This window comes from Lissotriton vulgaris, chromosome 2_1 (assembly GCF_964263255.1).
Source record: "Lissotriton vulgaris chromosome 2_1, aLisVul1.2, whole genome shotgun sequence".
NCBI classification, from domain to species: Eukaryota; Metazoa; Chordata; class Amphibia; order Caudata; family Salamandridae; genus Lissotriton; species Lissotriton vulgaris.
The window spans coordinates 2,012,069,525-2,012,084,201 of NC_141687.1; the positions used below are offsets into that span (position 1 = coordinate 2,012,069,525).

Here is a 14,677-nt window from a genome sequence, read left to right on the forward strand (position 1 = left end):
TGCAATGGAATATCAGCCTGTTTAAACAACACTTTTATGTTTTTACAGGGTGGAAAATCTCGTGAAAAAGTGGTCAAAATTTTAACACCAAAGAAGCCAGAAGATATCTTGGAGAAATTGAAGAAAGAAGCTGCTACGTCAGGTTGACACAGCAGAGAGGCACATAGATCAATCAACATTGTAGGAATAGCTGAGGATTACTAATAGCTAAGGGTTAGATTTAAGGCTCTTGTTGTAGTGCATGGTACCCTGTATCAAACCGGTGCTAATCATCCAACAGCCAGATTAGAATTTTATGATCTTCCCAGAAAGTTGAGATCTGCTAACCAACTTTTGGCAGCGATCCCCCAGATCTCAGCGCACAAGAGCTTATCTGGGCTCAGTTGCATGGAATCACCTACCTCTTGAGTTGCGCGCAGTAGGTGATGTTGCAGGGTTCAAGAAAAAGCTTAGAACTCAGCTTTTTGTGCAGGACTGACTACTGTCACTCACCTTCTGACTTATGCTTTTCGCACCAGGACACTCCAAGGAGTAGCTGCGCGCACTATAATTTGCTTTCATCCTCCTCATCATCTGTGAATTGGATTGTATGCACAGAAGGCTGGATTGCTCTGCGAACCAGAAAGTTGGAGTTTACACCAAGAGTAGTGCACAAAGTTAGTCAGGCAAGTATCTATGAGTGAGGAGATTATCATACATGTGTTTTTATTAAAGTTTCCAGTAAATGCTTTTTTAAACCTTTTAAAGGAAAAGTAAGTGCTGCAACCACTCAGCAACAGGATATTCTTGTGTCTTCTTGTGCACAGTACCAATACACTTAAAATAACTATGCCCATCTGCACAAAGCGCGTGTTCTGTTAAATACTAACTTAATAAGTAAAGTATGTTTTTTACTATTGAGTTTTAATAGATACTATGGGCATGATTTATAGTTTGGTGGATGGGTTAATCTATCTCCAAATATAACAGATTTGTTTCCTCTTTATTACAAGTGCATCCAATGCACTGCAGTAAGTCAGACAGGATATCTGTCATGTCTGCCAAACTCCTAAATTGGGCTTTAAGTGTCTCTTCTGTGCTGGATCTCCAGATCATGTGGAGCTTGATTTATAGGTCCAGTTGCTGGTCATCACAATTATCCTGCACAATCTTTACTTTACTGTGTTAATTTGATAATTTTTGTTATGCATGATTAATAAAAACCTTTGCTTTTGCAGTCACAACAATCAATATCATTAAAAACCTATTAAATCGTTAAAAATGGTGGTTGTCTCAGTTAGTGCAACTGGATCATAAGGAAAGAGCGATCCCTTTCGTTTTAATGTCCTCATTCTGGGGTTAGAAAGACCTGTTGCTGTCAAATAACAGGCAAGATATTTATATTCACTGGTGTCATCCATCTTGATGAAGTAAAAAAAACAGCCAGCCTTTCCCGTGGTTCTTTACTGTGTTGAAGTGGCTACAAAAGGTTACAGCCCCACTGCAATTTTAGTTAATAATTTGACTCTCCACCTCTAGAAGTTCACAGTATAATCTTTCATCCTCATAATAGTTTTAAAATTGAATCATTGTGGAGATTGAAGGGTCTTAAATCATTGTGGTTATAAACACTTTCACAGTGCTAGTAAGTGCAGGTATTGACGTATGCCATACTAGCAATTTTCTGAAGTACTCCTAGCCTAAGGGGAAACTACAAGCACTTCTCCAAAGGAAGAATTTAAACAGAATCCGAGTTCCATATTCCTTGTTATTCATCCGAGCCAATTGACCAGTTTTAACCAGTGGAATTCACACTTGTGTATCAGTTTTCAGCCTGTATTCATTAACTGAAATCCTGCCATAGTGGCAATTTAATTTCGTTGTTGTATTTGAATAAACTGTAAAGTTTTTTTTTCTGGACTGAAGCACAAGTTGCTGGAAAGGAAGGTTTATGTTATATTGGGGGTTCATGTAACAATTTCACTGTGTGCCAGTCCTTCACGGTGTGGGAACAGAAGGTCATGATACCGAGGGTCATCCGCTCTTTGGTCCTCCAATTCAGCGGTTTAATCCTTAGGGAAGACCGGGTTATCGGCCAGTGAAAAGGAGTAATAGACCCTGTACTGAACTGCATAAAGTGCTCCTATTAGAGATGGCGGTTGGGAGAGGATAAGATGATTCCTCAGGGAACAACCATAAATGTTGGAGGTTTTTTTTCTTCATCTCTAGCCCTTATATACTTGGACAAAATAACAGCAGGTAGTTTGTGGGTTACTGATATATTGTGCCAGGGCCGCTGGAATGATGTGACGATCTTCAGAAGGTCACCGTTTCTACAGATATGGAGTTCATCAGGGCTACAGCCACGCAGCACAGAGTGAATGATGCACAGTGTATTGAGTGGTTTGCTTTCTCACATTGGAAACCACTATAAGTCTTTTAAAGTGAGGCAGTATGGTCCAGGTGTTTTAGACTTAAGATGGTGCTGACAGCTTGGTTCAGGGCTCTTTGTAGTTTACCTAAATAGTTAGCTGGGTGGCCTATGAAGACATGGAGGTACAACTTTAGAGGGGCTGTAACCATGATGAGGACAATAGCAGTGTTGATTTGGGAGCTTACTTTCTTAACGGTAATACTTGAAGACTGTGTTGATTTTGAACATAATGGCATATTGACACTGAATGTTCAGTTCTCTCATTCTTTCATATGGCCTTGTGTTACCTGTCTGTGAGAATATGGCCTGGCACTGCCGTTGTTGTGGTCCTTTGCACCCACATAGCTTCTCTGTAAAGTGAGTGCAGGGTTGTAGTGTTCTTCCCGCCTCTCTTATCTTGTTGTTGAAGCAAGTAGAATGACGGGCCACTGTCAGTAGTCACTTATCTTCAACAGCTGCAAAATACAGGACGTTAGGTGGCCTCTGCAACGTTGGTAATTTCTTCTTTAACCACAGCACATCGGGAAGCTTCAGAACTGCTCTATAAGGCTTTGGTAGAGATACTAGGCCACAGGAGCGTAGGGGGTTGGTGTCACTTTCGACAGTTTAGCACATGGACCAAGCAAGGTGGCCTCTCTCATGTTGTAGCCAGCCATGCCCCTGAACACATGCCTGCTTCATCTGGGTGCTCCACATACTGGGAACATGGCTGGGCTTCTCATCTTGGACAGTCTCTCCTTCTGAAGGGCCAGTTATACTCATTCCTTCTCTAAACAGACAGACAAGCTTCTAGGTATTATCCAGAATAATAGTTTCTCAAGCAAGTCGCATCAACTTCAGCTGACCCCTCTGGGACACACCAGCCATTGATCACAGTAGCTCTTTGAGTATTCATTGGGGCACATCTTCCTTGGTCAAGAACTGGAACAAAGTGGGATGGTATAGGTCGCATCCTTATTCTCCTTTTCCAGGCAAGGTGTGTCGATCCACTGTCTTAAGTTTTGGAGCAGGTTAGCAGTGATTTTCTTTGAAATGTCATTCTCACATCAGGTAGTGATAATGGTGACTTCAAACAGGAGTGTCCCAAAATATGAAAAAATGCCCTGACTGAAAACTACTTAACAGTTGATTATGCTGATTCGCCCCTTCCCCCTACTTTCCGACAAATGTTAGTGCTCAGAAAGAATGAATCTATCTCCTTCTAAAAGGCCCTCATAGAATTTCTAAGGTAACCCCTTCTTCATTCTCCCTCACTTTGATATCGGTCTTGGAAGCTGTATTACATCCTCCATCTTGTCATGCCAAAGCAGACTATCCAGCATGGATCCCACTCGCCCCAGCAATAAAAATCTTACTACAATACAGAGTCTTGCTTCTATTCACACCCTATACACATGCACGTAACATGGGCGAGATGTTAGTGCAAGGTTCTGTGTCACACATCTAACGTGACTAGGGCCAGCAGATCGTGCTCTTCCTGAAACAGAAAAAAGCTGCTCTCTATTTATAATCCACAAAAATATTGTTATGCTGCCACCACTACCTCATGTGTCAACAACCCAGGACACGGACAGTAATCCTTGTCAATAAAGAGAGCATGCAGTTCACAAACAAAGATTCTGGACTTTAGAATCTCGGGAGGCCTAGGCCTTCAACGCACACACTAGATTAGCATGTAAGTAGTCCAGTGTCAATAAAGAGGGCGTGAAATTCACAAAAGGTTCTGGACTTTAGAATCCCCATCGGCAGGCCTAGATCTTCAGCGCACACATTAGACTAGTGTGTCAGCTGGGCAAACAGAATGTCAGGGTATTATTTTCACATGCATTCTGGTCTCTCAGTGCAAGGGTATGTTTCTGGAGTTCGAAATCCCTTAAAAAACAGAAGGTGAGAGGCACTTGGCAAAACAGGAATATTTTGTTTAAGTAAACATTACGACAAGGAGAACAGTTACAGGCACGCGGTCTGGGGTCTGTCTCAATTTAAAATTGGTATGTGTCCTTCTTTTATACAAAACAAGATACGTTATGAAAGTTATTGGCATACTATATATGGTGAGAAATGTTTGTTGCTGCATTTGGAGTCCTAAATTAACTGTCTAATGATTGCCACAAGCAGGTTTCGACCTTGCATGGACACAAAGTGGGCAGTGGATAACGTCTCAAGATGGCCGGAATGAGGAGCCCATGATCACTGGGTGTGCTAGGTCCTGATTTGCTGTGTGTTCTTAACGCAATGGGCACCTTGCGTTTTATGGTATTTTTAGGGACGCTCAAACCCCTCCTGCCCCCCGGTGGTTTATTTGGGGCAATCTTCCTTGACCATTCTAATATAGCTGCACCTATTGGTGAGATTGATCAAGACTTTCCTGCCCCTCCCACCTGTGCCCTGTCAGTCAGCAATCACAGGCATTGGTCTTCGGGCCTGCTTGACTACGTATTTGAGAGTCGAGGTTGATGCGGAGTTCACAATGGGCAGTTCTATTAATGAGAACAAGATTTCATTTTTATCGATGAACGCATCAATTTCCATATTAACATAACTCCCCTCTAGTTGATTTTTTAAATACGCTAATTTATACATTTTGACAGTTACTTGTTAGTTATTTGAAGTCTTTGTTCCTTATGTTTGCTTTTGACAACCGGAACCTTCCTATTACCTGCGTTCTTCCCCGTTTGTGGATTACATTTTTACAGCAGGTAATCCCCAATTGTAGAACCCCGCCTACCAATAGAATCATAATGATAACTGGCACCATTGATTTACATAAACCGGATATCCATCGTGAGAGCCAGGAGAACCAATTCGAAAACCACTCCTGCTCAGGGGCACCTCCCTCTGTTGTAGATTGTGCAGTGCTTCAATGGCGAGCGTCCGTGTTCCATTGTCCCTGTCATTCACTGGGATAATTGTGCAGCTGACTGCTCCAATCTTAGAACAGACTGCTCCCTCCATTGCTGTCATTAAGTCCAGTACATATCAGTGCTGCATTACCATGGGACAGACTGCTCAAATTTTTTCCTTGATAGTTTTCAGGCCGAGTTCACTGCTGTTCATAATTTTGAGCATTTTTCGCCCTCTGTTTTGTAACTAGCGGGCATTAGCTTTTGTTTCCAGGGCGAAGAAGGGTAACGACTACCCTGCACCTAGCTGTGCTTCCGTGAACAGTCTAAATTCTTCTGGAATGTCTTTTAACTGTGCCCATCCAATTATTCTGCAGCTCTCCTTTCACATTCATGGTGCTATCAATGAAGACACATATTAGGACCTGGCTGAGGCTTTGGAGCCGAATGTGGTCATGTGCTGGTACCATGAGTTATTCAAACGGATGCTGTGCAGTGGTTGTGGGATGCTGGTATTCTGTTTGGTGTAATTGTAGGTAGGGTATGAGAGGTGCCTACGCAGGTGCTGTAGTTCCCCTTTTGACTCTGCAGATCCTCGGTAGTACTCAAGTGTGGGACTGCTCATAGTAGGCAGATCCAACATAACCATATTAAGATACATAACATTTGTCGCAACACTGCAGTTCTAGTTATGGGTCTCATTGGAGTCGTCTGCACTGCTCTGGTGGCTGTGTTCCTTTTTACCAGTTCGTAAAGGTTTACTGTTTTTAGTTCTAGGGTTAAATCAAACAGAATGATTCCCTTGGGTCGTGTACAGGAGAAGCTTGGAATTAGCTATAACCACAATCAAATATAAACACACTAACTAAAGAAATTAATCAAAAATGAAGTTACATAACAATTTATTGAAACAATAAAAAGACAATTTACAATTACACTGGAAAAAATGTTAAAAAACAATTAAAATACTATATAATTTTGTGACCAGCACAAAAATGAAGGACAGACAAAACTCAATTGTAAAACATACAAATTGGAAATTAGAAACCGTACATTCACAATTAAAATTTCAACGTCCCCTGGTTTTATAACCTTACAATCTTATATACACCGGGGGGGAAAAAAGATGAATTGTACAGAAAATTGCATCGACGCGTTTCGGTGGTTTGCGTATTATGTGCCACCTTTATCAAGACTATTGATTTGTTGTCTGTCGTGTTACTGGATCCTTATGGTTGTCCTGTTTGGTCAGGTGGGATTCCTTATTATGTAGGAGATAAAAATTCTTTCAGGATGTGAGGAGATATTCTTATTGGGCGGTAACTATCTGGAGGTTACTAATGATTCTCCTATCCGATAAGGATTAGAAAACTTTTCAAAGTCTGTAAATCTTCAGACACTTCTATGTCACTACTCTTTAGTTGTTCTTGACTTGTAGCGGGGATGAATATCAAGATCAATGGCGGTTGGCTTCAATGACCAGAACGAGTCTCTCTATAATGGTCAAAAAGAGATCTCGCAGTAGAAGGAATAATAGAGGCGCGGTGAGCTGCCTTTACTTTTGTGAGCGTTGGGGTAGTTTCTTAAAAAATGGTATTATCGTATCCCCTGCTACAGCAAAAGCGTCTGTTCCTATCGGGTCTTCGTTTTCAAATGAGAGAGAGGTGACATTGCCATGGAAGGCCTCGACAGCACCTTGGAACGGCTCACCCACGTACTTTTCTCCTCCTCTTTGAGGGCCGTGGGTGTTAAGCAGATCCTTCACTGAGGTAATGTTCCTTTTTCCTTTAGGTCGTGGGGCTTGATGATAAGTTGGTGCACGATGTTGTCTTTGCGCCTGCCTGTATTTGAAAACTTAATTGATTGATTATTCAGCTAGTTATATAGGCTCCGTTCTCAACGGTTTTGGCGAACTTTACCCCAGGGTTGTGATCCCATCAACCTACCATTTGTGATCTGGTGAGATATTGGAAGGTGAACCCTGCTGGATAAGTCTTTCCGTGGTTAGGGGCGTAAATGTGATTACTATAACAATATTTATGAGACAGATCTTATTTATATAAGCGGTTTAGTCCCCCTCACCCCTTACCCTAGTATGGTGTTTTTGGACCTACCCTGGCATTTTGGTTCTGGGTTGTCGGATCAGTATTGGGTATGTTGTGGAGTGGCCCCATGGGTTCAGGGAGGGAATAGATTGGTTTGAGTAGGAGTTCTAGGGGCATCACTTGTTTTCCCAAATGCACCTCGCCGGTTCATTCATGAAAGTGCGGTTGCTGCGCAGTACCCTCCAAAACTATTTTCCTGATAGGGGCTACCTGTTTTTAATATTACCACCAGTTGTGCTTGCTATGATTTGTGTATTTCAGTCCTTATGTGATCGCTACATTTGCGTGGAAATGCGGGAAGAGGGGTGACTGTTGCCTTTTGGTGTTGCTTGTGCTTGCAACGCGTGCCCAGGGACGCTTTCATATGCTTGTGTATCTCCCTGTCTCCAGCACGTAGTGTGCAATGTGGGCTTCCTTTGTGGCCTCGGATACATGGCTTTGGCTGATCTCAACCCCTCCTTTTTGGGTGGAGCTTAGGCAGCTCTTGCTCTGTCTGCAAGACCTCTAGTAAACTGTGTATGGGCTTTAAGCACAGTGATAGAGCAAGGACTCATGAAAAAGAGACTTGCTTGTATGCAATCTTCTCCTGTAACCACTAACCGTGTACTAAACATGTACTGTGGAAATAATATGCATTACACAACATTTAAGCATAAGATTGAAGCTTGCCTATGTGTTTTACTAACCAGTAACTCGAGAGTGATTCTAAAATGACCGCTAACTGAAAGTCTTTAGTGCGCATGCGTCTACTTCATCCCATATCTATTGCTTGGAGGGAACTTTCTGCACTTGCGCAGTAGCTAATAAAATGGCCGCTTGAAACTCACATGCTTGCCACCTGCTTGCTAAAAAAAGTAAACCCAGGTATTCTACTAATGCTAATGCGGGAAGAGTAATAATAAGTAAATGGGATTAGAGTAGATAGGTGGTATACAGTGAAACCATTTATTTTTCATTTAAACATTTGATTTTGTGGCTTTTTCAATAGTGCTTATTATGGGCCTGCAGTTGTGAGCCAGAGTCTATTCCCTCTCGTTCTGCTGCACATGCGTAGTGCAACCCAGCTGTAAGACGCTATGTCTACCTGAACATCGGCTGCGAATGGATACATTCATGGGAACCGGAAGGACAGTCCACTGAAATGCATGAGAACTACTGTTTTTTTCCCTCTAATATGTGACAATTACATTCTGAATACGGGTGAGAATAAAGACTGATGTATAAAAACTTAAGGGGTGGGATTTTAAACAAAGAGCTGAAAGAAAATAATGGGAAAGAAGCATAGTGTGATGATCAACACCCCTTGCCTGTCCAATCAGAGTTAGAATTTTCATAAGTTTGAAACCTTTATGGGTGGCACTAGGATACAGAAAGGTATAATTGAGTTAGCATTAGTTAGTTAGCTAGCTAGAGACCGGGATGCTGTCCGAGAGCACCGAGAAGTCCTAGACTGAGATGCTGAAGAAGAATCAAAGTACTGAACCAATTATTTTAAGCAAATTAATTTACAAGATCGCAAAAGAATCTCGAGTAGGAAGAGTGTCAGAGAGGGGTGCTACGCAAGCGTCGGTGATAGAGAGGTCATCTGTCCTGTCCTGATTCCTGTCCTGAAGCCTTTGTTCGCCAGACCTTTCCTGGGGGATCCTTTTCCAATTCCTAGGCGTGGGAGTTGGTTTCCACACCATACTTGGTTACAATACTATATCTTTATTTGCGCGAATGTGCTTTTCTCTCTATTATCTCCTTTTCATGCAGTGTAATTGCAAAGTGTAAATTAACGTATCTTGATTGATTATTTGAATCTTCCTTCCTGTGAGAGACAGCGTTTGTTCTGTACTGTGTAAGTGGTTCATATGAATTTAATCTGAGATAAAACTTTTAAATACATCCGACTCTGCGATAATTTCCAATGTGTAAGTAAATTGAAATCTAATGTAATTTCACCATCAATTTTTTCCAACTAAATGGTCCATTGACCAGAGGAAAGAACTTTTGATCAGTGAAAGATTGGTTAAGGACTAGAGATGACTAATCTTGAGAATTACAAAAACATGACCCCAGCGGTTATTGCTAGTGTGTTTTGAATTTAATGTATGTGCCCAGGTGAGTATGTGGTGTTAGATTACCTGTTGCAGGTAACCTTCTGGATCAACACCTATATATTTCCTTTTGTGCTTTGTTGTACTAGTCTTCAATGCTTTCTTTTTATTGGTGCATTTTTCTAAATGTCCCTCCTTTGTATGCGTCGTTTCCTCCCAGGCGATTTCACTAAAAGAACATTTGTGTTGGCCATCATACTATGTTTAAGTGCCTTCATGCAACCTCCTGTTACAGTGTGTGATGGCCCCTCCTCCTGTCTGGTTCTTACCAGCACTGACTTCTTCGACAACATTTTGAGTTCAAAAAAGTCGTTCACGGCACCACAGACTCCTTGGCGCACCATATCTCCTATTTCTCCAGTTTCTGTGCATGGCTTTCCTTCACTCAGATATCAAAGGTGTCATATGCAGCCGCTTTAATGCCCAGCACACAAATTCTGCTTAGTTTACCAATAATTTACAACAATTTGTAGCCCATTGGTGCACTTAATTTCGGAGCCGCTGTTGATACTTGTTGTTAGCATATATAACTGGGCGACCATTGATAAATGAGATCAGTGCTTGCTCCCGTGAAGATACAAGGCAGCGCCTGTTTAATCCACCTGTTATCCACCCCCACCTCTGCCCTGTAACCACCCCTACCCACTGGACTTTAAACACTGCATTGAAGTGTAACTTAGTTGTAAAAATCTTCCGTGCCACTTCTCAACAAAACCTATCACGAATCGTCTTTTTCCCACTGGATGCAGCACATACGATGAAAACAATTTATCTTGGGCCATGATTCCGATGTGACTTCGCTCAACAAGCAGCTATAGCTGAACTCAGAGGTGTGTGAATGTTCACGGGGAATGCATCTTTTGGATATTGTGCAGATAAAAGGTAGCCTCTGCCAACGGTATTTAACCCTTCTGCCGTGGCGCGAATTGCGCCGCAGTGCGGGGGGGGGGTTGTGATCGTAGCGCTGCGGTGCTCATGACGGCTCCTGGCTGTCCTAAATCTCGGTAGGCGTGTGCTCATGACAGCCAGGAGCCGTCAGAACTCTGCCCACTGATTAATTTGCCCCACATGCGAGGAATTAATGCCGCATGGGAGGAGCGGCAACGTTCTTACGGCTCCCGGCCGTCATGAGTACACACCTACCGTGACTCATTGGAGCCGTCATGAGCACCGAAGTGGTTAATAGCAATCTGATTTCTGTTGATGGGGGTAATTGCAGCTGTGAGCACCAGGTCACGCAGAACATACAAATCATTGGTGCGCAGAAACCCTTTAAAGATTGATTTGAGTTTAATATTTCTTTTAAAGTATGCATAACGTTTAGTAAGGGGTGCATTTCTTTTTCAGAATGAACAGTAACATTAAAGAAAATGTTCTGCATTTATTTAAACAGTTATCACGGACTTCGGCAATTCTTGCTCCCCCCCACCCTGTCTACCAGGAGATCAAATTGCTAAAAGAACAGGGCTATAAGAAATGCAAATATCTTCAACCATAAGTGCAGCTTTGGAGTCCTCCACATTTATCACGTAAATCTATGTTGTGTTACGTCACATAACCAAGGCTGTTGTTTTAGTGGGGAAACTGACGTGCCCTAGTGAGACTTTTGTTTTTTTTGCTGGTAATGTAGGAGTTTATACTAACCAAAAACTCTAAAATGAGATTCCAAACACGAAATATCCCACTATTACATTTCAAAAACATAGTGGAAACTCAAGCATCAAGCATTGCAGCATTTGAGCTTAGATTAAAGGAGGTGCAAATAGTAAAGAAAAATAATGCATTAAAAGTGCTGTCCCTACTATGATAAGAGCATAGTACATATGCACGTTAGTTAGGGTGGCAAAATGTTCCTGTGGTCTTTTGAGTGCTAATACACGTTTGTGTAGCGCACACAGCCTGCATGTAGAATGGCATTGTAGCACCTTTTGACAATCCAAAGTATTATTTTGAAAACTTTCATGTATCTCTCAAACTGAAGTGGGATTAGCTTTTTAGGTCTCACCTGCATGAGCAAGCGCAACTCCTGTGTTCAATTATGGCCTTGGAACCTTCCCATTCCTCATTTGTTGGCATCATTGTCACTTTCGTTGTCTTCTCATTGGACAGCACTTGCCATGCGTCACTTTCTGTTCTTTCCATGGCGCATGGACCAAGTACAGAATAATTACGTCTGATTAGTGTCCCTCCGCTGACCATCCACTGCTCATGCTGAGTTTCAGGTAGTATTTCTCCACTTTGATGTGTGTCAACACTGCCTGCATCATTGTTCTTTTTTTTAATTATTATTATTTTGTACTTGTCCACACCCCCTTGTTTCTTCTCCACTCCCACTTGCCCTCCAGTCCGTTTATTCACCCTCCAACCCTACTTTGTTTCTTCTCCCATTCATCCTCCCATGTTTCATCTCCCCTCCCACATGCACTCCCATCCCTATTTCGTCTCTTCCTCCCATCCGCACAAAGGGGAAAATAAGGGCCGTGAAGCAGACAACGCAGGCCGCTTTATATCAAAGCTTCATCTAATCTACTAACCTTCAGAAAAGCCTTGAAAACTTGGCTATTTAACACTGTCTAGGGTCTTCATTGATTGTACATTTCCTCTGTACTGCTAATAAAGACACTGCCAAGACACCCTTGGGTGTTTGAGTGCTTTAGAAAACTCACTCACCCTCCTCTGTGGGCGCCGTTTTTCTCCCCGTTCCACCACAGCTTGCGCTGATTGAGTGGAGGGAGGCTCTAAACCCGACCTGCTCCCTAGAAACCCTCACTTCCGGTGTTATACTAGGAGAAGCCATCTTGGACACAGAGACGGTCTAGTTTCCGGACAGGCTTGCTGACACTCCACTATTTAGCAGGAGATGGCGCCGAGGTGCGCGAAAGGCAAGCCCGTCTGCGCCTGTCCGCGCCTGGACCGGGCTTAGGGCCAGAAATGCTGCCCCTCCAATTTTGCAACTTACTAGGGATTTTATACTATCCGTAAATAGTGAGTCCCCGACCTGCCACCAGTTTTTAGACGTTGCCAAATGGGAGGGACCTATCTGCTGTAATAACTGCAAAAAAACCTTTAATCCGACAATGACACCTACAATTAAAGAGTAGGCCAAAAAGAGAGACCTACAGTGTGGCCTTATAAATGGAAGGTCAATGTGCAAACACGCCCTGCATATCTATGAATTAATAATCAATGAGAATCTCGATTGCCTTTTTGTGACTGAAACCTGGCTAACGGCTTGGTGTAATCCGGACATTGCAAATGCCCTCCCCCCACGGATATCTCATTCAGAGAGTAGATAGTGTTACAACGGGGGCGGCCTCTGGATTATCTATTGTGATACTCTCAGCTGCACCATAGACCATCTATAGGATTTTAAAGGAGCAGAGGGTTTTAGTTTCTGCATTCAATTACATGACTCATTCGCAGGAGCACTACTTTATCGCCCCCCGGGTCCGCATAAAGAACTCCTAGAGAATATGGGAGAATTGATTAGTGCGCTAGCTCTCCGGTTCTCTAATTTTACATTACTAGGTGATGTTAATTTACACATCGACTCTCACAATGACCCAGGAGCTATTTGTTTAAAGGAGATAATGGACGTGCTTGGATTAGAACAACGTTCCACATGCCCCACTCACAGGGCAGGTCATACTTTGGACTATATATGTTCTAACCTGGAAACCCTCGAAGTCAAACCTCCCGTTTACCTAACATGGACAGACCATAAACTAATTCCCTTTGATATCCTGACGGAGAATAGGCCCCTTAGTAGGGATTATAAGAAGGCCTCACAACAAGACAGGGCTAGGTGGAAAGAATTAATAGGAAACCCAAATCTCCTTTCCCAAAGCCCTCATGGACAGACCCAACATGCTAGGGGACCCCACTGTTGATGGCCAGCTTATGGACAGTGGATGCATGCCCTGAAAGATCAGCGGATACCCCCGGTCTCATATCACGGGTCCACAAAAAAGACACCATCTGCCCCATGGTACTCCCAATCCCTAAAAGAACTACAAGGACACGTTAGATCATTAGAACGCATGTGGCGGCGAAACTATGAGGAAAACTAGCTTAAAAATTTCGAAACAGCCCTTAGAGAATATCACACCTTGATCAAAACCTCCAAGAAAGCATATTATACGGAGGCTATTAAAACTACCAATAATAATCAAAAAGAGGTTTTTAAAAAAGTTAATCTCTTCACAAATCCGAAAAAATTAACAACAAGAAATCCCCCCCTCTCAGAGCCTCTGCAATAAGATGGCTGACTTTTTTGAAGAGAAGGTACAGAAACTACTTAAAGACTTTCCATCGCCCACCCTCACTTCTACACACAAGGATATTCTCGAAGAGACGGGCAGAGCAAGTATGCTGACCTTCAAGCCTACTACACTGGAAGAATCGCCTGCAGTGATCATGTCCATTAAATCAGGATCTCCCTTCGATCCTTGCCCCCCTACCCTATTACACGTTCTTATAGACATTGGGAATCCAAACATAACATAATCAACTCGTCCCTCTCCATAGCAAAGAACCCAGTAGAGGCGAAACTTGCTGCAGTCAAACCACTCCAAAAGAAACATTTGGCAGATCCAACTATTCTCTCTAACCTACGCCCTATTTCACTCCTTCCTAGTCTGTGTAAACTTACTGACGCTGCATGTGCTAGGTTCCGATTGCCTATGTGTTCTTAACTCATATGCCATCTGACTTTTTATTCTGGTTTTAGGAGTGCGCGCAGCCCCTCTGGCCATGGGTGCCTTATTTCGGCAATCTCCCATGACCATTGAAATGTCGCTGCGCCTATCTGTGGGATCGATCAAGAGTTTCCTGCCCAGGTGTTTGTCTGGCAGCTACGCACCCTCCCAACTGTGACCTATCAATTCGCAATACATGGCCTAGGTGGCGGGGCCTGCTTCACTACATATTTGAGAGTCGAGGTTGATGTGGAACTCACAATGGACGATTCTATTAATAAGGATGAGATTTCATTTTTATCTATGAATGCATCGATTTCCATATTAACAGGTCTGCACTTGTTTTAACGTTTAGAAGACATTCACATCCCAAAAGTAAAGAATCTGAAAATCCTTTGTCACAATTCCTTTTATCTAAAGTCAGTCATAGCTATGTTTCAAAAATGGGAACTTTCAAAAGCTTAATATTGCTCATTGCAAATTATGAAATGTAGCTTACTGTACTGCTTACTAAAAGCTC

General features: G+C 42.6%; 1 protein-coding gene across 2 annotated transcripts in view; it reads left to right on the forward strand.

Moving 5' to 3' along the window:
• Positions 1-9,248, forward strand: part of C2_1H15orf40 (chromosome 2_1 C15orf40 homolog) — a 136,271-nt gene extending 127,023 nt beyond the window's left edge. Inside the window, exons 4-5 of one of the 2 annotated variants that reach the window (XR_015308535.1) lie at positions 49-665; positions 8,350-9,248. Coding sequence is in view for 1 of the 2 variants with exons in the window: in XM_086958237.1 (XP_086814363.1) it covers positions 49-147 (99 nt within the window). In the remaining variant the exon portion in view is untranslated. Of the gene's footprint in view, positions 1-48; positions 1,262-8,349 lie in introns of those variants that run through there. The other variant, XM_086958237.1, reaches the window with a different exon arrangement.
• Positions 9,249-14,677: the final 5,429 nt, after the last annotated feature.